At 44.3% G+C, this 21,867-nt stretch overlaps 1 protein-coding gene across 12 annotated transcripts in view; it reads left to right on the forward strand.

Moving 5' to 3' along the window:
- The window catches only part of MAST2 (microtubule associated serine/threonine kinase 2), a 198,896-nt gene that overhangs the window by 165,572 nt on the left and 11,457 nt on the right, over nt 1-21,867 (forward strand). For all 12 annotated transcript variants that reach the window (XM_081818316.1, XM_081818317.1, XM_081818314.1 and 9 more), the window contains 7 exons: nt 1,556-1,710; nt 3,537-3,612; nt 14,243-14,452; nt 19,391-19,492; nt 20,500-20,632; nt 21,443-21,504; nt 21,774-21,859. In XM_081818316.1, the coding sequence (XP_081674442.1) occupies nt 1,556-1,710; nt 3,537-3,612; nt 14,243-14,452; nt 19,391-19,492; nt 20,500-20,632; nt 21,443-21,504; nt 21,774-21,859 (824 nt within the window). The remainder of the gene's footprint in view (nt 1-1,555; nt 1,711-3,536; nt 3,613-14,242; nt 14,453-19,390; nt 19,493-20,499; nt 20,633-21,442; nt 21,505-21,773; nt 21,860-21,867) is intronic.

Here is a 21,867-nt window from a genome sequence, read left to right on the forward strand (position 1 = left end):
AACTGAAGCCAGGATGACAAGGTTGGCAAACTCTCTCTGTAAAGAGCCAAATAGTAAGTACGGTAGGCTTTGCAGGCTGGGTCGGGCAGCACACTGGGTGGCCCGTTCCCCATGTCCTCCACCATTCTTCCAGTCTTCCCAGGGCAGCTTGTTGACATTTGTGACTCCCAAGCAGGTAGAAGGAGTATCATTTCCTCCCTTGACCTAGATATAACTCATAAAGTAATCCAAAGGTCTCATTGGTCTTTTAGCGGCAGTTAAGCTTCAGATCTTTCCCTGGTAAATACCGCTTTCCCTATAAACCTTTACCGGACAGGTGACTTTTTAGACCTAAGGCAAGAGTCATATTATATATATAATATATACCTGTTCAGTAAATTTTAATAGACTCAACCCATGGCTGCTGCTTATTTTATTGGGATACAAAAATTTTACTTCCTGTCAGTGGCAGTTGGGTGAAGATACTTTTTACAGTTTCTGTGCAACCCATTTTCCAAAATGTGGCCAAGACAGAGCCCTGGGGAGACCTCCCCCAAGCTGTTTAGAGCTTCCTGTATTATAGCATTCCATGACAGAAGCCTGTGCTGTTTGCCCCCCCAAAAATTCTGATTTCTCACTTGGTATTGAGACTTACTTGTGGCAAGCGAGTTTTCTTAGTGTGGTGCTGCAGCTTTGACTCTAAATGGAATTTGGATATTTAAACCCCAGATCCTTCATCAGTTGATGAACAGAAACTGAGCCAATGATGTTAGACTTGCCTGCTCTCTTAGCCAGTTTTGTCAGGAAAGGGGGCCTTCCCCGATTCTGGTGCTGTACTAGGCTGTCACCGCGGTCGCTGCATCTCTGGGATGCCTGCAGGAGCATGGCTCGCTCCCTCACGTGGTCTGTCGTGGATGGCAGTGGGCTCTTGTCTGGAATCTCAGTCATTGGGCCCTGTTTGGAATTCTTCGTCATTTTCAGGTCACGTCTAATCTTTGGGTTCCAGATCTAAAAGTAATTTTCTTCCCTGCCAGATTTTCTTGCCTACTTGTGTCCCTAGAGTATGGCCACAGTCTTCCTAGCCTCAACCGTGCCAGTTGCCCTTTGGGTAACAGCCGAAAGGAAACATTACTAAGTTCTCCCAGCACTGTGGAAGGGAAAACTTCCAGGGATTTCATATGTAGGCTGAGTATACCTGGGACAATTCCTAAGCCGGGAAGCATGATTTATTAATTACTTGGCATTGCAACTAGCCAAAAGCTTCACTGAGGGTAAAGCATCCATGCAGAAGAATCTGCCTTTTGCCACCAAAAGAGGTTCCCTAGGTAGTTACAGACACCCACACCTTGTGAATGCCTGGATCCAACTGCCTGCCAGACTCATGAAGGTTCCTAGTATCTTGGCTTCCTCAGGACTGAAGCCTCGGAAGGAGTAGAGAGGGGAATCGTGCACAATGGAGGCGAAAAGGAGCAAGGCAAAGAAGGCCTGCTGTGGGTTAGCTTTGGGAAGTCCTCTCTGTGCCTGGACTGCCCTGAGACATGTCTGTAATGCTGCTTGTTAATGTTTTTCTCTCTAGTCATCATGTTCCTCACAGGAAAAGCTGCACCAGTTGCCCTTCCAGCCTACAGCCGATGAGCTGCACTTTTTGACGAAGCATTTCAGCACAGAGAGTGTACCAGATGAGGAGGGACGGCAGTCTCCGGCCATGCGGCCCCGCTCTCGCAGCCTCAGGTGAGGGCTCCTCTCTGCCTGCTACCCCAGGGCCTGTGGAGCTCGGCTTTTCTGCACAGCGTAGGAATAGGCAAACAGTTATAAAGGGCAAGAGAGTAAATAATTGAAGCTTTGTATGCCATACAGTCTCTGTGGCAACTACTTAACTCTGCTGTTATAGTGTGAAAGCATCCACAGACATCTCATAAACTTTGTTTACGAAGACAGGCAGTGGACCAGATTTGGTCTGTGGGCCGTAGCTTGCCAACCCAGAGCTTAGCTCAAATGAGCCAAGGCCAGTGATGCTCAGGCATACCTGATGACCCTGTCAAGTGGTCCCTCTCTTTTCCCTTTGAGGGTAGTTAGCAGTGGGAATATACTTTAAACTCCACTTAGCAAAAGGAGAGTAATAGTATCATCCATTCTGATAGTTACCTGGCTGCAGAACCCACAGGCCCAGGGTATAGGAACTAAACCAGCTACAAAAGGTGCTGCTGAAGACACTTGCGGCTGACTTGGGGAAGAAGCCCATTTCAGAAGCAGAATGAAATGCCCATCTGAATCTCACTCATTTCTCTGAATCACCTGGGCTCATCAAACCAAACAAACCTTAGTAGCTGATTTATCTATGAATTCCTTTGATTAATTAGCTCTTTTCTTTGGCATTAGCTGGTTTAAAATTATGCCAAAATTCCAGGGTAAGGAAGAGGGTGGAAATTAAAATGGGCCTGGCTTTAGTGACTGAGGTCAGTTTTCCAGAGCTCCTAGGAAATGATTAATTGGCTAATATGTTCGGGGTGGGAACCCAGAGGAGCAGGGCCTGCCACGAAGAATCTCCTCAGGGATTATATTCCCTGAGTATCAGGGAGTAAGCTGAGCCAGACCACAAAGATGGGTTCAAGTTCAGAGATTAATGAAGATGATCACGGGGACTGTTGTGCAAAGGATCAAAAACACAAATGAGTTTTTGTGGAGTGTGGATCTCAGTGCCTTTCTTTGTTTCGCTCATAGGAATACCTGAATTGGTACTTTCCGCAATGCACAGGGTAAAAGGTTCATTTTAGGCCATATGAGACTGAGAAGAATATAGTGTATCAGGGAAATCCCTGCTATATTACTCTTAAAATACTTGGTAATGCGTACTGATACAGCAAGCAGACCGTGGCTCACTCCAGGGAGGAAAGGCAGAGAAGAAAAATTCTGAACTGAGCTCAACTTAGGTCATATGTCAGGGGCACCAAACTGGGCAGGACTCAAATATCCATTCATTTCTGTGGATCAAACTTTGAAATCCTTTAAGAAGATGTAACTGCACATGGGCCAAAGAGGAAGATTTAGATGATCCAGGCTAATAACTCACTGCAGGCTGGATTGGCCTCATTGGCTGCAGCTTGTTTGGAAAAGGATACAGGTATACATGGTCTTCCTTTGGTGTTTCTGGTGGTGGTTTGATTTGATTTGATTCCTAGAACACGCTGGGATATACTCAAAACCCCACTGGCCAAAGCAAAGAAGACCCAGAGAGTTCTGTTTTGGGGGAGGTCATCCTAGGAAAGCCACCAGTAGACTCAGGAGTGGTTTCCTCCTTTCTAGGCCTTTTCAGGCCCTGGCAGAGGTCTTTGTGAAAGTCAGGCTTCTTACAGGAAGGTAGCCTGGTTCCAGATGGCACCATTTTGAGCTAAACAAGGTGTGCTAGGAGCTTCAGGAAAAAGGAAGACTCCAGAACTCAGCACTCATTAAGGTGGGAGTGCTGCAGACAGTGGGAGGGCAGGGACTCTGGGGATGGTCATCTTTCTTCTTGAGAGTTCCATGGCACTAAAATAACACAATGTGTCTTTCTTATTTAGTCCTGGACGGTCCCCAGTTTCCTTCGACAGTGAAATAATAATGATGAATCATGTATACAAAGAAAGATTCCCTAAGGTAAGGATCCTGAGGATGGCTGCCCCTGTGGGAAGACTGGGGGTGAGGGGATGGAGTGCTCTCACCAGAGGTAATCAAGAAGAGCAGAAAGGCACCCAGGAGGAGGAGGAGACAAGCGCCAGGCTGTCAGACTGCTGGAGAAGAGGCGGCAACAGAGGACTGAGTTTGGGGCTCATATTTGGAGGGCCTCTATTTCTCCACTCCCTGGGGAGGTATCTAGGGGGAGATGTTAAAAAGGTGTTCCCCCCCATTTGTTATGCGGAAGGAGAGAACTGGGACCTTGTCTCTAACCATGCGCATCAGGGCCTTGAGTTAGAGTCCCTGCAGAACGGGATTGGCTATCGGAAGGCATGTTCATTCTATGCAGATTTCTTAAGCAGTGCCTCATCACCAAGCCCGGAGTGTGCACAGACCGGTGTGCTGGACTGGAGGAGGCTGGCCGGAGGGAGCAGGAAGGTGGGAGACAGAGTTTCCAAGCAGGAAACTGCTGAGGAAGGAAGGCAAATTACTCTCCTGAGATAGCTGAGAAAAAGTCTTCGCAGCTCTGTAGTTTGGCTAGAAACCGTTGTGTATGTGGAACCTAGGGTCTTATTTTCCATTTGCATTTCTTTTTGACCACGGCATGCCTATAAGCTCTGACCTCACCTCATGACAGGCCCTGTTCCTGCAGAACATAGCCAGCTCTGTCAGAACCAGGGCACTGACACAGTTTTCCTGTCCATGACAACAAGGAGCATGGAGCCCTCAAGCCTCTTGTCCAGACTTCCCTGCGTCTACCTATTCCTCTGAGTCCAGGGGCTGCGGTGTGCGGTGCTTCCCTGCTCTTCTGAGAATGTCCTTTTTCTAGACTCCGGTATAGTCTCCTGGACACACATGGGTGGCTTAGGGAAATGGTATGAAGCCCTGTGCTTTCCCTCTTGACATACACAGTGAAGCAGAGCAGTAAGGAAGGACACACATTCTGGAACCAGACTAAATGGTTTCAAATCTGCTTCTACCATTTACTAGTTATGTGACCCTGGACAGATGATTTAACTTCTCTGAGCTTCATATGCCTCATCTGTAATTTGGGATAATGAGAGTATTTATCACATAGAGTTTGTGAAGATTAATGAGCATTAAACTTTTCTAACTATGCCCAGGACATAGTAAGCACTCAGTAAGTGTGAGCTGTTATTTCTCTGCTCCCCATGGTCTATGTTTTCTAGCCTTGGACCAGGCTTTAGAGAGGAAGAGTGAAGAAGAGGGCACAATGGACAGCTGGGGAATCATGCTGTTATGCTTGATCCTGTATAAAGATGTTTAGGAGTGGGGTGTGGAGTTAAGGTGGCCGAGGAGTAAGGGACCCTAAGTTTGTCTGGTCCCTTGAATACAGCTAGATAGTTTCAGATCATTCTGAATACCTGTGAAATCAATTGGAGATCTGAGAAAAGAGATGCTGCAATTCTGCAAGTAGAAAGGTGACCACTTTTTAGAAGGTAGGAGGGGTGGAGATTTGAATCCGGGGTGATATGGCAGGGTACGGTGGAGGGAAGGGAGCCTGCTTAAGGAGGCTACCACAAAGTATTATAAGCAGCAGAGCACAAAATCAGAACTTTCAGAAGTCTGCTGCAGTGGGATATGTCCCTGGCTTAAAGGTGCTTAGGTGGCAAAGTGGGGTAGAATCCCAGGGTCCACAGCGTGGTCTCAGGATCCCCGGGGTCACAAGAAGAATGGAGGTGCCTGAGTGAGGCAGAGTTCCCAGGCACAAGAGTGGGGAAAATGGCTAAGAACAGCAAGGCTAGGTGCCAGCTTTCTGCTCTGTGTTGCCATAAACTGTGAACCGCTGTGCAGTCATGGGACCGCTTTACTGGCAGGGGTCCAGCAAACGGCAGAAGCGAGGCGAGACCCGCCCCCTCCCCTGGGAGAAAGAGCACTGGTTCATGCTGCAGGTGTCCATAAAATTTGGAGTTTTGAGGGGCGCCTGGGTGGCTCGGTCAGTTAAGCATCTGCCTTTGGCTCAGGTCATGATTGCAGGGTCCTGGGATTGAGGCTCGCATTGGGCTCCCTGCTCAGTGGGGAGTCTGCTTCTCCCTCTCCCTCTGTGTGCTCTCTCTCTCTCTCAAATAAATAAATCTTAAAAAAAAAAAAATTTGGAGTTTTGAAACTCACTCAGATAAAAACACTCAGGCACAGGCCAGGTGAACACAGAGTTCTAAGAGAAACCAGGGAGACAAGAGTGATTGACTGCTTTTCCGTGAGGGCTCACCAAAGTGGGGAGGGGGGCACGAACTTTCAGCTCCAGGGCTAGAGATCAGGGTGCCGCCATTTTCATCCCTCCTGTCAGTGCTTGAAAGCCTTCAGGGAGCAAAACAGCACCACATAGTAGAATCCGGAGCTGCCTATACCAAGCCCTGCCTCCCTGTGCACTGAAGGTGAATTTCCACTAGGGCAAGTGCACCTGAGAATTAGTGCTACAGGCCTCTCCCCCAGAAGAGCAGCTCAAACAACTGGCTTGCATCAAGTATACTGATCATAGAGGGCTACAAAGCTTCAGCTCTTGGGGAAAACAGTATATAGTATTCATTGTTTTGATTTTTTTTTTTAAATCTTTAGTCTTTCAATATTTTTTTCAGTTATTATTTTTTCAATTCTTTTTTTAAATTTTTTTAAAGATTTTTATTCAATTATTTTTAAATTTTTATTTTTATATATACATTATGTATATTTTGTGTTTCATTGTATTTTATTTTTGTATGTATATATAAGTTTTTCCTTCTTATTTTGGGATCTAGTTTCTTGTAACAAGCAGACCAAAACACACCCAGGATCTAGTTTTTTGTTTTGTTTTGTTTCTTTGTTTCTTGTTTTGTTTTTGTTTTTGTTCTGGTTTGTTTGTTTTTCTGTTGTTGTTGTTCTTATTTTTTTTCTTCTTTCTTCTTTTCTGGACAAAATGACAAGATGGAGAAATTCAACCCAAAAGAAAGAATAGGGTAGTACTCATTGCCAGGGATTTAATCAATACAGATATAAGTAAGATGTCTGAACTAGAATTTAAAACAACAATTATAAAGATATTAGCTGGGCTTGAAAAAAGCATAGAAGACACTATAGAATCCTTTACTGTAGAAATAAAAGAACTAATATCTAGGCAGGCTGAAATTAAAAATGCTATTACCAAGATGCAGTCCCACATGAAGGCTATAAAAACGAGAATGAATGAGGCAGAAGAGCGAGTCAGTGATATGGAAGATAAAATGATGGAAAATAAGGAAGCTGAAAAGAAGAGAGAAAGAAAACTACTGGATCACGAAGGGAGACTTAGAGAATTCAGCAATTCCATGAAGCAAAATAATATCCAGATAATAGAGGTCCCAGAAGATTAGGAGCAGGAGAGAGGGGCAGAAGGTTTATTTGAACAAATTATAGCTGAGAACTTCCCTACTCTGGGGAAGGAAACAGGCTTCAAGTTCAGGAGGCACAGAGAACCCCCTCAAAATCAATAAAAGTAGGTCAACACCTCAACATATAATAGTGAACTTGCAAATTTCAAAAATGAAGAGAAAATCCTGTAAGCAGCTCGGGACAAGAGGTCCTTAACCTACAGGGGTAGACATATAAGGCTGGCAGCAGACCTGTCCACAGAGACCTGGCAGGCCAGAAAGGACTGGCATGATATATTCAACATGCTAAGTTGAATATGCAGCCTAGAATACTTTATCCAGTAAGGCTGTCATTCAGAATAGGAGAGATAAAGAGTTTCCAAAACAAACGAAAACTAAAGGAATTTGTGAACACTAAACCAGCCCTGCAAGAAATATTAAAGGGGATCCTTTGAGCAGAGAGAGAGCACAAAAGTAACAAAGACCAGAAAGGAATAGAGACTATCTACAGGAACATTGACTTTATAGGTAATACAGTGGCCTTAATTCATATCCTTCAATAATTACTCTGAATGAAAATGGACTGAATGCTCCAATCAACAGACATAAGTATCAGAATGGGTTAAAAAAACAAGATCCATTGATATGCTGCTTACAAGAGACTCATTTTAGACTCAAAGATACCTCCACATTGAAAGTAAGGCACTGGAAAACCATTTATCATGCCAATGGACCTCAAAAGAAAGCTGGAGTAGCCATCATTATATCAGACAAACTAGATTTTAAACCAAAGACTGTAATAAGAGATGAAGAAGGACACTGTATCATAATAAAGGGTCTATCCAACAAAAAGATCTAACAGTTGTAAATCTTTATGCCCCTAACTTGGGAGCAGCCAAATATATAATCAATAACAAAATTAAAGAAACTCCTTGGTAATAATACAATAATAGTAGGAGACTTTAACACCCCACTCACAGCAATAAACAGATCATCTAAGCAGAAGATCAAGAAGGAAACAAGGGCTTTGAATGACACACTGGACCAGATGGACTTAACAGATATATTCAGAGCATTTCATCCTAAAGCAGCAGAATATACATTCTTCTCGAGTACACATGGAACATTCTCCAGAATAGGTCACATACTGGGTCACAAATCAGGTCTCAACTGGCACAAAAAGATTGAGATTATACCATGCATATATTTTTTAAAGATTTTATTTATTTATTTGACAGAGACAGAGAAAGTGAGAGCAGGAACACAAGCAGGGGGAGTGGGAGAGGGAGAGCAGGCTTCCCGCCGAGCAGGGAGCCTGATGTGGGACTCCATCCCAGGACCCTGGGATCATGACCTGAGCCGAAGGCAGATGCTTAACGACTGAGCCACTCAGGCGCCCAACCGTGCATATTTTTAAACCACAATGCTTTAAAACTTGAAGTCAACCACAAGAAAAAATTGGAAGGACCACAAATACATGGAGGTTAAAGAGCATCCTATTAAAGAATGAATGGGTCAACCAGGAAATTAAAGAAGAATTAAAAAAATATATGGAAGCAAATGAAAATGAAAACACAACAGTTCAGAACCTTTGGGATGCAGCAAAGGCAGTCCTAAGAAGGAATATAGCAATACAGGTCTTCCTCAAGAAACAAGAAAAGTCTCAAATACACAACCTAAGCTTACACCTAAAGGAGCTAGAAAAAGAACAGCAAATAAAGCCTAAATCCAGCAGGAGAAGAGAAATAATAAAGATTAGAGCAGAAATCAATGATATAGAATAAAAAAAACTGTAGAACAGATCAATTAAACTAGGAGCTGTTTCTTTGAAAGAATTAATAAGATCGATAAGCCCCTAGACAGACTTATCAAAAAAGAAAAGAGAAAGAATCCAAATAAATAAAATCATGAATGAAAGAGGACAGATCACAACCAACACCAAAGAAATACAAACAATTATAAGAATATATTGTGAGCAATTATATGCCAGAGCAATCTGGAAGAGATGGATGCATTCCTAGAAACATACAAACTACCAAAACTGAAACAGGAAGAAACAGAAAACCTGAACAGACCCATAACCAGCAAAGAAACTGAATCAGTAATCAAACAAACAAGAGCCCAGGGCCAAATAGCCTCCCAGTGAAATTTTACCAAACATTTAAAGAAGAATTAATACCTATTGTTCTGAAACTGTTTAAAAAAATAGAAATGGAAGGAAAACTTCCAAACTCCTTCTGTGAGGCCAGCATTACCTTGATCCCAAAACCAGACAAAGACCCCACCAAAAAGGAGAATTACGGACCAATATCCCTGGTGAACATGGATGCATAAATTCTCACCAAGATATTAGCTAATAGGATCCAGTAGTACATTAAAGGGATTATTTACCATGACCAAGTGAGATTTATTCCTGGGCTGAAAGGATGGTTCAGCATTCGCAAATCAATCAGTGTGATACACTACATTAATAAAAGAAAGGACAAGAACCATATGATCCTCTCAGTAGATAACAGAAAAAGCATTTGACAAGATACAGCATCCTTTCTTGATAAAAACTCTCCGCCATGTAGGGATAGAGGGAACATACCTCAATATCATAAAAGCCATATGCAGAAACCCACAGCAAATATCATCCTCAATAGGAAAATAACAGAGCTTTTTCCCTAAGGAAGGTTAGGAACACAAGGATGTCCACTCTCCCCACTGTTGTTCAACATAATACTGGAAGTCCTAGCCTCAGCAATCAGACAACAGAAAGAAAGAAAAGGCATCCAAATCAGTAAAGAAGAAGTCAAACTTTCACTCTTCGCAGATAACATGATAATCTATTTAGAAAACCCAAAAGACTCCACCAGAAAATTGCTAGAACTGATACAGGAATTAGTGGCAGGATATAAAATCAATGCACAGAAGTCAGTTGCATTTCTATACTCTAACAATGGTGCAGAAGAAAGAGAAATCAAGGAATCGATCCCATTTACAATTACACCAAAACCCATAAGATACCTAGGAATAAACCTAACCAAAGAGGTAAAAGGATCTGTACTCTGAAAACTATAGAACACTTATGAAAGAAATTGAGGAAGACACAAAGAAATGGAAAAATGTTCCATCCTCATGGATTGGAAGAACAAATATTGTTAAAATGTGCTACCCAAAGCAGTCTACACATTCAGTGCAATCCCTGTCAAAATACTGTCAGCATTTTTCAGAGCTGGAACAAACAATCCTAAAATTTGTATGGAACCAGAAAAGACCCTGAATAGCCAAAGTAATGTTGAAAAAGAAAACCAAAGCTGGAGGCATCACAATTCTGGACTTCAAGCTGTATTACAAAGCTGTCATCATCAAGACAGTATGGTACTGGCACAAAAACAGACACAGAGATCAGTGGAACAAAATAGAGAACCCAGAAATGGACGACCCTCAGCTCTGTGGTCAACTAATCTTCAATAAAGCAGGAAAGAATATCCAATGGAAAAAAAAAAGTCTCTTCAACAAATGGTGTTAGGAAATTGGACAGCCACATGCAGAATGAAACTAGACCACTTTCTTACACCATACACAAAAATAAAATGGATGAAAGACCTCTAAATCTGAGATAGGAATCCATAAAAATCCTAGAGGAGAACCCTGGCAGCAACCTCTGTGACCTTGGCTGCAGCAACTTCTTGCTAGACACATCTCCAGAGACAAGAGAAACAAAGGCAAAAATTAATTATTGGGACTTCATCAAGATAAAAAGCTTTTGCACAGCAAGAGAAATAGTCAACAAAATTAAAAGGCAGCCTACATAATGGGAGAAGATATTTGCAAATGTCCTATCAGATAAAGGGCTAGTATCCAAAATCTGTAAAGAACTTCTCAAACTCAACACCCAAAAAATGCAGTAAAGAAATAGGCAGAAGACATGAACAGACATTTCTCCAAAGACATCCAAATGGCCAACAGACATGTGAAAAAATGCTCAACATCACTTGGCATCAGGGAAATACAAATCAAAACCACAATGAGATACCGCCTCACACCAGTGAGAATGGCTAAAATTAACAAGTCAGGAAACAACAAATGTTGGCAAGGATGTGGAGAAAGGGGAAACTTCCTGCACTGTTGGTAGGAATGCAAACTGGTGTAGCCACTATGGAAAACAGTATGAAAGTTCCTCAAAAAGTTAAAAATGGAGCTACCATACAACCTAGCAATTGCACTACTGATTTATCCAAAGGATACAAACATAGTGATTTGAAGGGGCACATGCACCCCAATGTTTATAGCAGCAATAGCCAAACTATGGAAAGAGCCCAATGTCCATCAACTGATGAATGGATAAAGAAGATGTGGTGTGTGTGTATATATATATATATATATATGTATAAAATGGAATATTACTAAGCCATCAAAAAGAACGAAATCTTGCCATTTGCAATGACATGGATGGAATTAGAGGGTATTATGTTAAGTGAAATAAGCCAGTCAGAGAAAGACAAATACCATATGATTTTACTCATGTGGAATTTAAGAAACAAAACAGATGAACATAGAGGAAGGGAAGGAAAAATAAGATGAAAATAGAGAGGGAGGCAAACCTTAAGAGACGCTGAACAGTAGGAAACAAACAGGGTTGTTGCTGGAAGAGAGGTGGGGGGGCTTGGGGTAATTGGCTGATGGGCCTTAAGGAGGGCATGTGATGTAATGAGCCCTGGGTGTTATGTGCAACTGATGAATCACTAGATTCTACCCCTGAAACTAAAATATACTATATGTTAACTAAATTGAATTTATTTATTTATTTATTTATTTTTAAAGATTTTATTTATTTATTTGAGACAGAGAGAATGAGAGACAGAGAGCATGAGAGGGAGGAGGGTCAGAGGGAGAAGCAGACTCCCTGCCGAGCAGGGAGCCCGATGCGGGACTCGATCCAGGGACTCCAGGATCATGACCTGAGCCGAAGGCAGTCACTTAACCAACTGAGCCACCCAGGCGCCCACTAAATTGAATTTAAATGAAGAATTTTTTTAAAAAGTTTAGGAGTGTGTAGTGTTTAAAATGCACCTCACATGTTTCCTCCTCCTCCTTATATGTATTAGGTATCGTATTGTCATTCTAGCATTGCATGTGTTTTGTATGCTTGTCTCCATCAATGTAAAGATGCACTGTTAGAGAAGATATATTAAGATTCCTTTCCTTCCACTCCCTCTCCCCTCCCCTGCTTCTCTCTCTCTCTCTCCACACAACACATACCTATGTGCACATATACTTAGATATGTGTTTATATATGCGGTTCTAGGTAGTTTCACATAAGCACTTTCACTACATGGCTAATTGGCCACTAGGCAATTTTGCTGTAAAAACTAAGGTCCCCCAAGATAAATGAAGGACATTTATTTAAAAAGGCATAATGAAAGAAAAAAACAAATAACAAAATTAAAAGACTATTGCAAAATACAGAATATTTTAATACTTTCAAAATGTATAGTGTAGATTCATGGTAAGACAGCACAAAGGACTGATTTTGTTTTGTTGATTGTACCTAAGCACTTATCTTCAAAGTCTTTTGGTCATAGCATTATAGATTTTGGTTTTGCTTGTTGATTCATCTTCTTGCTTGGCATCACACTTTTTCTTTTTTCACCAAAATTTCCTCCTTCATTAAGAGAAGTATCAGTTTCTACATACGAGGGTATTTTTTTTTTTTTTTTTTAAAGATTGATTGATTTAAGAAAGAGCGAGCATGAGTGGGAGGGGCAGAGGGAGAGAGAGAGAATCCTAAGCAGACTCCAAGCCAAGCACAGAGCCCGATGCGGGCCCGATATCACGACCTGAGCCGAAACCAAGAGTCAGACACTTAACTGACTGGGCCACCCAAGCGTCCCACGAGGATACATATTTATAACTGAGCTTTGTATTGCATTGTGAAAGCCTTCCATGTTGTTCTTTGTCCTTGGCATATTGTCACGTGTCCGTTTATAGACGTTCCAAATTTCTACGGGAAATGTAGGTTCAAAACTCTGAGCCACTGTATAGACTGTTATGAAGGCTAAGATTTATATGAAGAGTGGGAGTACTGCATCATTGGAGAAATGAAACCAAACTGTCAAATGAAACTATCAACCAGTTATTGTTTTCTTTTACAGCAAAATTGCCTTATGGCCAATTAGTTATGCAGTAAAAATGTGGCAAAAATTCTTATGGTGAAAATATCAGACACACACCCCTAAACAAACACTGGAAATCAGAAATTGCCACCTGTTGGCAAAGGAAAGAAGGCCAAGTCCTAGATAGGCAGTAGAAACTTGTTAACTGGTATAATTTATCGTTTGGCATGACTATGAAGTTAGGTCCCCAAGAGGCTTCTGAGCCAGACACCTGTTCTGCTCTTCTGAGGGTCCAGGTCCATGAGGAGGCAGGTTCACACCTTCAATAAACACTCTCTGAGCATCTGCTTAGTCCATTTGGGTCCTAAGGTCAAGTAAGAGGACCCTGAGATAAATTCTCTCTGACATGAAATTCCCAGTACAGGGAAGTCTTTAAAAAGCAGCAGTGTCCATACAGTAAGTTTCTGCAGTTGTGAGGGCCAGCGGCAGCACAGAGGAAAGGAGGCCCCAGGTGGCCTGGAGGAATCAACGACTTCCCAGAGGAGAGACAGATGATGTGGGAACTGAAATTGGAAGGAATGCTAGGAGTTTGCCAGGCAGACCTGGCAGGTGAAGAAGCTACACACAGGGAACAGCATCAACAGGCCTGAGACTGCATGCTGGGGGATGGGGGGGCAGCAACCACTTCCAGGTCCTCAGAGCAAAAGAGCACAGCCTCCAAGTAGTGAGGGGAGATAGACAAGGCCAGATGAGAGAGGGCCTTGACTATAATGTTTTTGTTCATTTTAAAGATTTATTTATTTATTTTAGAGAGAGAGACAGTACACGAGCCCGGGGAGGGGCAGAGGGAGAGGGAGGAGAAATAGACTCCCCACTGAGCGCAGAGCCCCTAGGGGGGCTCGATCCCACAACCCTGAGATCACACAACCTGAGCAGAAACCAAGAGTTGGACACAACCCACTGAACCACCCAGGCGCCCCTTGACCATGTTTTGATGTGACTTAAGGGTGATCTTTTCATATGTGTAGTTGTTGGGTTCCCCAAATGCAGCATCAGGACACCAGGATCACAGAGCGTATCCTCAGGCTATTAACAGTCCTTCAGGCTGAGCTCCCGACTGAGCTGCAACTAGAAGGGAAGTGTCACTTTTCCTGCTTTTATTTGCAGGCCACTGCGCAAATGGAAGAGCATCTTGCAGAATTCATTTCCTCTAACATGCCAGACAGTGTGCTGCCCTTGGCAGATGGAACCTTGAGCTTTATTCATCATCAGGTGATTGAGATAGCCCGAGACTGCCTGGATAAATCCCAGAATCGTCTCATTACATCACACTACTTCTATGAACTTCAAGAGAATTTAGAGAAACTCCTACAAGATGTGAGTATCCTTGTGCTAGAACTCTGGTACATCCTCCATGAGGTAGTGGATTATTTATTCCAAACTAAGATAAAGGCATTAGTGGTGTTTCCAGTCTTCTCGACCAGCTTGTCACCTCCTTGCTCATATGCAGGATGCACCCCCAAGGGTGATGCTGATGGACTTGGTTCCTCCTCAGTCCCCTGCGTTACTAAGAGAAGTCTGTTTGGTATCAAAAGAACTCAGTTCTGTGGGCTTTTTTCTGATCCCACTTACTCTGCCTGAGGTTCCAACATTGGTAGTATTCATAAATATTTGACTGCATTTGTAACCCAAAGCCTAAAAGTAGCCCCAGGGGTGAGTTTTCTTCTAATGGAAATATTAGGGTAAGCAGAGCCTTCAGAATGGTTCTGCGCAGCCTGGGGGAAACTGGCTAGGGCTTGCACTCTGGGTTTTTCTGTTTCCTGACATTGTATTTACGTGGTGAGAAGTTTGCTAGTAGGGATTTAGGTGTTTAGAGACCTGATCCTCCCCAGTATGAAAACACTTCTTGGGAGGCTAGAGATAAAGTAACCCAGAGATGGTCAAGACCAGAGTATTCAGTAAGGTGTTTTTTTTTTTTTTAAGATTTTATTTATTTATGTATTTGAGAGCATGCTTGTACACGCGAGTGGTGGGGGAGGAGCAGAGGGAGGGGGAAAGAATCCCAAGCAGACTCTGTGCTGAGTGTGAGCCCGACACAGAACTCAATCCCAGGACCCCAAGATCATGACTGGAACCAAATCCAGGAGTCGGACACTCAACCAACTGAGCCACCCAGGCACCCCATATAATATGGTGAGTTCTCAACCACTGCTTCCTGCTCTAGGGTGCTTTCCTCTTAGCCTCTACAATAAGGTGGTCAGTTGCCTTCCCCCCTCAAATCACAGTTGCCCCATATTACACCATTAGTACTAGTACAGTGGGGAGGACATGTGCCCCTTCATGTACTAGAGTATTTCCTAATCCAGACCCCTATTACCTCTGACACATGACCTTGCTCTGGTGTTGTACCAACTGAGCTGAGACCCCAGGGCTATGATCAAACAGGACTTTAGTGTGTTAGTCTAGAAATTAGGAGCAGGGAATTGTTTGTTTTGTTTTTAATTAGGGAACAGTTGAATCTAGAGAAAAGATGACTAAAGATGACCATGATTATTGCTGTCAAATACTGGAAGATTTCTCATACATAATAGGTAGCAGATTGTTCCCTGTCCTCTAAAAGGCCTGTTAACCTAGTGGATAAGAGTTATAGTGAGGAAAGTTTTGATTTAATAGATGAAAAAGTGCTTCCTTCTACAAAAATGGTTTTTTTCTGATTTCAAGAGTAATGCTTAAATTCAAACATTGTGGAAATAATTATTTTAGGCAAACTAAATTCTCATGCAAATCCCTGGCAGCTCTGTTTCTGTTCAAGAATAACTTTCTAACAGTGGACAAGAATCCAGGATTGTGGCATCAGGTAAAGGATCAAAGTGGAGTGACTTCCCAGGTTGCTTGTATATCTAAGATTGATTTTCTGAAATGCTAAAGTCAGAGCCTTGCCCAAAACCTTCAGGCATTTTCCGAGACTCATGGCCTCTGGGAGTAGTTTGGTTGGTGCCGTAAAGAGCACTGAATACGGAGCCAGTGTGTTCATCTGTCCCCTAATTTGCTAGGCCCTGGGGATGCAGAAAAAAGCTCATTGCGGGTTCCACCTCAAGGAATTTGCTGTTGAGTGGGGTTACAGACCCATCAACAAGTGAAAAGAACACTTAGCATTTATTGAAGTGCACTGTGTGTCAGACACCACCCTGAGCCCTCTACAGGAATTATCTCACTTTTATGTATTATAGTGATTTCGATTGATGAGCACTGAATAGTAGAGGTCTGTTCTGAGCACAGTTCTGCGTGGAGAGTTCGGGAAAAGTTTGAGTCTTGACCAGTAGGTAGGAGTTCACCAGACCTAGGAAAAAGTTTTTTGTTGTTCTTTTTTCCTTTTTTTGTTTTCCGTGAAATTCATTGTTTCCACATTAAAAATTTTTTTTGCGGGGAAGTGTTTTCTTTTTTAACCACATAGTGCCCAGGGTAGACCACCATCATAAGTCAGTAACATGTGAATTTTGAATAAATAAAAGCTACAGAGTCCAAGTTATATACAAATATCTTAGGCAATAATATTTACAAACCTGTGTACAACAAAACAAATGTAAACAGTAAATGTAGCATGAGAATAATCAAAGGATACACAGGAACAACCACTTATGGTCAGTCTGCCCACCAGGAGCGGGCATTAGCCAGGCCCTGGAATCAGGCCACTCTGAGAGGTATAAAGGAACTAGGTGCATTCCAGGAATTGCAGATGAAGTAGGTGAAGGATGCCTGCAGGGAAGAGTTGGTAGATGAATTTGAAGCGTTAGAATGGGAGGGGCAAAGGCTAAAGTGTTGTGAGGAGCTTAGATTTTATCATGAAGGCAATAGGGAGATTATTGAATAGTTTTAATTTGGAAAATGGCATGGTAAGATTTACATTGAAAATATAATCACTATCATTTATCGAGCACTCAGTGCATACTAGACAATACATGATCTCGTTTAATTTATCTAATGTAATCTTCACAACACTGTAAGTAAGGTACTACTATTCTCTAAATCTACAGATGAGGAAACCAAAGCTTTAAAAGAGGCTAGGTGAACCCAATGTAACTCATTTCTTAGTAGCAGAGCTAGAACCCAAACCCAGGTTTGTCTTATTCCAGAGCCTGAGATCGTATTTCCAAACACTTCATCAACAAACATTGAAGTCAGCTATATAAAAGGCACTATGCTAGTCTTAGGGCGTAAGGGAAGAAAAAAAGACACAGTCTCTGTTCACAAGGCTCTACAGTGTAGCTGTAGACAACTAGTTATACAACAACATGTGGTACCATGTGGTATGAGCAAACAGAACATAGAAAAGGGAGCGGTTACTTCCTGTTCTTGTGTGTTTGGTCGGGGATGGGGTACAGGCAGAGGACTTAGAAGAGGGTTCACAGAGTTGATACTTGGGCTAAGTCTTAAAAGAATAAATGAGTTTCACCAAGTGCCAAGCTTCTCTCTTCATTTGATAACCATTTTTTTTTAAATGGTCCTCATTTGTTATTTTTCTTTCCTAACAACCTGTTCACTGCTCAGTCTTGTGCCTTCTACTTTCCCTTCCCACCATTCCTCTAAAACTGTTCAGGCAGAAGTCACCAAGGAACAAACCAACCAATTGCCAAAGAGATCCTATGGCCTCTTTCCATCCTCATCTATCTTCACAAGTCTACAGAGCTGTATACCATGAATATCTCTCCTGGACCTTTTTCCCCCGCTGGGGGTCATGACACTCTTCTCTCCAGTCTTACAGTCTTGCTGCCCCTTCACAAGTTCCTTCTCTGCCCATCTCTTAAATGCTGGTGTTTCATGTTGCTTAAGCAGGGCATCTGGCTGGCTCAGTCGGAAGAACACATGACTCTTGATCCCAGGGTCGTAAGTTCGAGCCCCATGTTGGATGTAGAGATTATTAAAACAACAACAACAAAAAAAAACACTTAAAAAAAATAGAAGTATTAAATGCTGGTGTTCTGCAGGGCACTACCCTGTGCGTCGTTCTCCTCCTCCTTTCTTCACACTCTCCCTGACAGCTTCATCTCGTTCATTGTCGTCCGTACACTGAGCACGCCCACCTGGCTGTGTCCCTCCCTGTTCTCCTTAGCTCCAGATCAGTGTTGTAGCTGCTTCAAAAAAGACGCCTCCACTTTGACTTCCCAGATTGGTTAGTATTCTTTGGTTGCAAGTAATAGAGAGCCAGCTCAGAGTAGTTTAAGCAGGAAGGGGAAACTCATTACAAAGATGAAAAGGGTGGGTCTTCGAGAATTGAAGACAGGAATGCAACCGGGCCCTAAGGGGCCAAAACCAGAAACCAGAACCTGTGGGAAGCTCAGGAAGTGGTCATTCTCCTCTCATGCTGTTTTTCTCTGTGCTGCTTTTCCTCTGTGTCTTTGGTGGATGCGGCCATCCCTTTTCACCTGACAGTTCTGCCACACTGGTATTAACAGTTGTCTTTCCGTCCATTTTTAAATTCATAGGAGAGTCATCCACACTGGTCAGCTGCTCGAGGTGGGATGGAACGGGCAGCCACACAATACAGAGGTAGCTACTAGACGTCAGAGCAGTTTCCGTAAAAGAGAGAAAGGCTCCTGGGCTGGGTAAATACCCAAGAAAGTATCTAGCATAGGTACCTCCAACTCTGCACGTCCAAAACAGATCTTCTCCACCTGCCCTTACCTGAACTACTTATCTTCTTACAGCTCTTATTTCATTTGTGGGTTCACTGAAATGCCCCAAAAATTGTAGTTGCATTTCCCTTCTCTTCTTGCTGCTAGCCCCCACGTCTACTCCCTCATCTACCTCGGAAATGGCCCCAGGCTGGCTGTTTCTGTCCATCCTTCCTGCCGGGGTTTATGGCTTTTTCATGCACGTCACCGCTGTAGGCCCTTAATGGATTTTCCCGCTTTTCTGCTTGCACTCTTCCGTGCGCTGTCCACGCTACAGCCAGAGTGATCTTTCTAAAATACCTGTCGGGTCGCCTCCCTCCTGCTTTGAAGTCTTTCCATTCCTGACATTCTGCCTGGGTTGGGAAGTGATCAGTGAAAGCTCCCTTGAGAGCTGCCCCTTGAGCTGGGGTCTGGATGGAGGAACAGGGAAAGCCACGTGGCTCTGTGACATTCCCTGATGTCATGTAGCGTCCTAAAGCTCCCTCTCACCGTGTACTGGCCTTCTCTAACTTCTTCATTTTGCAGAAGTCTCTGTACCACCCAGTTGTTGCTCCCCAGAGCCAGCTCTGCCCAGCCCCGTCCTGTGTTAGCCCAACCACGCTGTGCCAGTGGATTGCTTAACCAACCTTTGTCTTCTCTACAGGCTCATGAGCGCTCACAGAGTTCAGAAGTGGCTTTTGTGATGCAGCTGGTGAAGAAGCTGATGATTGTCATTGCCCGCCCGGCTCGACTCCTGGAATGCCTGGTGAGTGGACTCGCGGGAAGGTTGGGAGGCGGTGGGGCGCGGAGGGGAGGTATCCTGCTAACAGCAAAAGTGTGGTAGTCCTCGTTTAAACGTGACCTGCCAGCATGGGGGCCCAGGCGAGTTCCTGTGAGGAAAATGGCCGCCCCTGAGGGGTATTAGCCTGGCCCCCTCACACCGAGCAGGCCCCAGGTGAGTTGGGCATCCGGGCGGTCAGGAGCACGGGCCAGTTCCGTTGGCATAAGTCAAGTCCTTCACTTGGTCGTGCAGCAGCACTTTACTGAGCACCTACTTTATGGCAGACACTGGGGACACAGAGTCCCTGATCCTAAGGTGCTCCCTCTGTAGTGCAGTCAGTCTTTTCATGCCTCAGAGAGGAGGCATGGAGACATGGAAGTAACAGTTAGGATACTGCAGGCAGCGCTGCAGCTGAGTTAAGTCCAAGGTGTGACGAGAACAAGTCAGTGCCTCTCTGTGGGGCTTGATTTCCTCACGGAGGTCATAGAACCCTGGTGATAGCAGGGTTTAGCCCAGAGTGTGGCACTTAGTGGGTACTCAGTAAATGGAACCCTCATTCTTCCATGCTCGGGGCAGACAAGGACTGCTGTGCCGTCCTCATGGCTCTCCAGCCGCTAGCAGAGGAGGCTCTCGGTAAATATCTGAGGGCAGGTGTGCGTGCGTGCGTGCGTGTGTGTGTGTGACGGTGCCATCTGCCTGGCAGGAGGCTTTGGACCAGGTCAAGAGGCTGAGCTATCTTGAAACCAAAAGGTCTGGTTCTTATTGTTGGGAAGACAGCATATGCTTAGGATGTCCAATCTGGAGCTGGCCTGGAAGGCGGCTTTGTCCCCGTTCTTATGATCTCTGAATCATGATGTTACTGGGTATTCGGGGGCAAGGGTGTCCAATCACAGAAAAAGTCCTGTTCATCGTCCTCGGGGTATGTGCTGTAAAAACCAAAGAGGCCTTCACTTGTAGCCCTCACCACTGACTGCCTCTCTCCCCTGGTGCAGGAGTTTGACCCTGAAGAGTTCTACCACCTGTTAGAAGCAGCTGAGGGCCATGCCAAAGAGGGACAAGGGATTAAATGTGACATTCCCCGCTACATCGTTAGTCAACTGGGCCTCACACGGGATCCCCTAGAGGGTGAGCATGCTGCCTGGTGGCTGCAAACACGCCCCACAGCCAACAAGCTCTGACCGCAGGGAAGCCACTCGAAGAAGAGGCTTATATTGGACATGGACACAACGCAGCGTCAGGGGCCTCAGGGCTGTCAGAGAAACCCCGTCTTCTCTGTCATAATGCAGCCCCTCCTTCAGATTTGTTCACACCCGCCTGATATAACCCAACCCAGATTGCCGTGAGCCCTGCTGGGTTGGATTTAAAACCTAATGTCAAAAGAGGCCAACAACAAAGGACCACAATTTTCAAAAATGGTCACCTCCTCTGCATGCTTACCTCCCCTTCTGCCACCTTACCAGCCTTCCTGTGACTTGGGTGTGGTCCCGACCCCAGGCTTCAACAGATCTCTCCGTTCTTCAGGGCTTCACACTGCGCCCCTGCAGGAACCCTGGGCTTCTAAGTCCCTGGTCTCTATTCATCCACCGTCCCTGCTTCCCGACCCCACCGGTAAAGTGGGATAAGGACCAATAGCCCAACCTTGGGCCCTGTTTTCCAGGAATTGTCCTAAATTTGAGGGAAGCTTTTTAAAATTTGTCAGGCCTTGTGAATGGCACTGGGCTTCTAGAAATAGGAGTGGCAATATTATTTGGCAAACAAGTCCAAAAGCTGTGACTGCTCTGAGGCTGGAGCCACAGGACCGGATTTGCACCCCAGACTGATGCAGGAGATACGAATGCCTACCTTGCATGCACCTGTCGTGGGCTTTGAGTGGACTGTTGAGATGCCTGACATTGCTGCGCACACCTTTCTCTTGTGCCCTTGCTTTGTTTCTAGAAATGGCCCAGTTGAGCAGCTATGACAGTCCTGACACTCCAGAGACAGATGATTCAGTGGAGGTAAAGACCTGGAGCTTCTGCTCCAATCCCAGAGGCTGGGCCCTATGAAGCAAAGGGCCAGAGTCCTCTCTGAGAGGACATCTGAGGGCGGGATGGAGGAGTGGGCCGTTGCACCTACTATCTCCGAAGTCACTCAGCTCCTGCATCAGGAAGAATGGGTGGGGACTGCAGCAGGACTAAGAGCTGAGCTGATGCTGGGGCTCCAGCTTCCCCAAGCATGTGGGCTCTAAGATGCATGCTTGCCTCCTGCCTTTGTGCTTGTCTTCTAGGGCCGTGGGGCATCTCTGACATCTAAAAAGACACCCTCTGAGGAGGACTTCGAAACTATTAAGCTCATCAGCAATGGCGCCTATGGGTAAAGGC

This window comes from Leptonychotes weddellii, chromosome 4 (assembly GCF_054177405.1).
Source record: "Leptonychotes weddellii isolate Sample4059 chromosome 4, ASM5417740v2, whole genome shotgun sequence".
In the NCBI taxonomy this organism is placed as follows: Eukaryota; Metazoa; Chordata; class Mammalia; order Carnivora; family Phocidae; genus Leptonychotes; species Leptonychotes weddellii.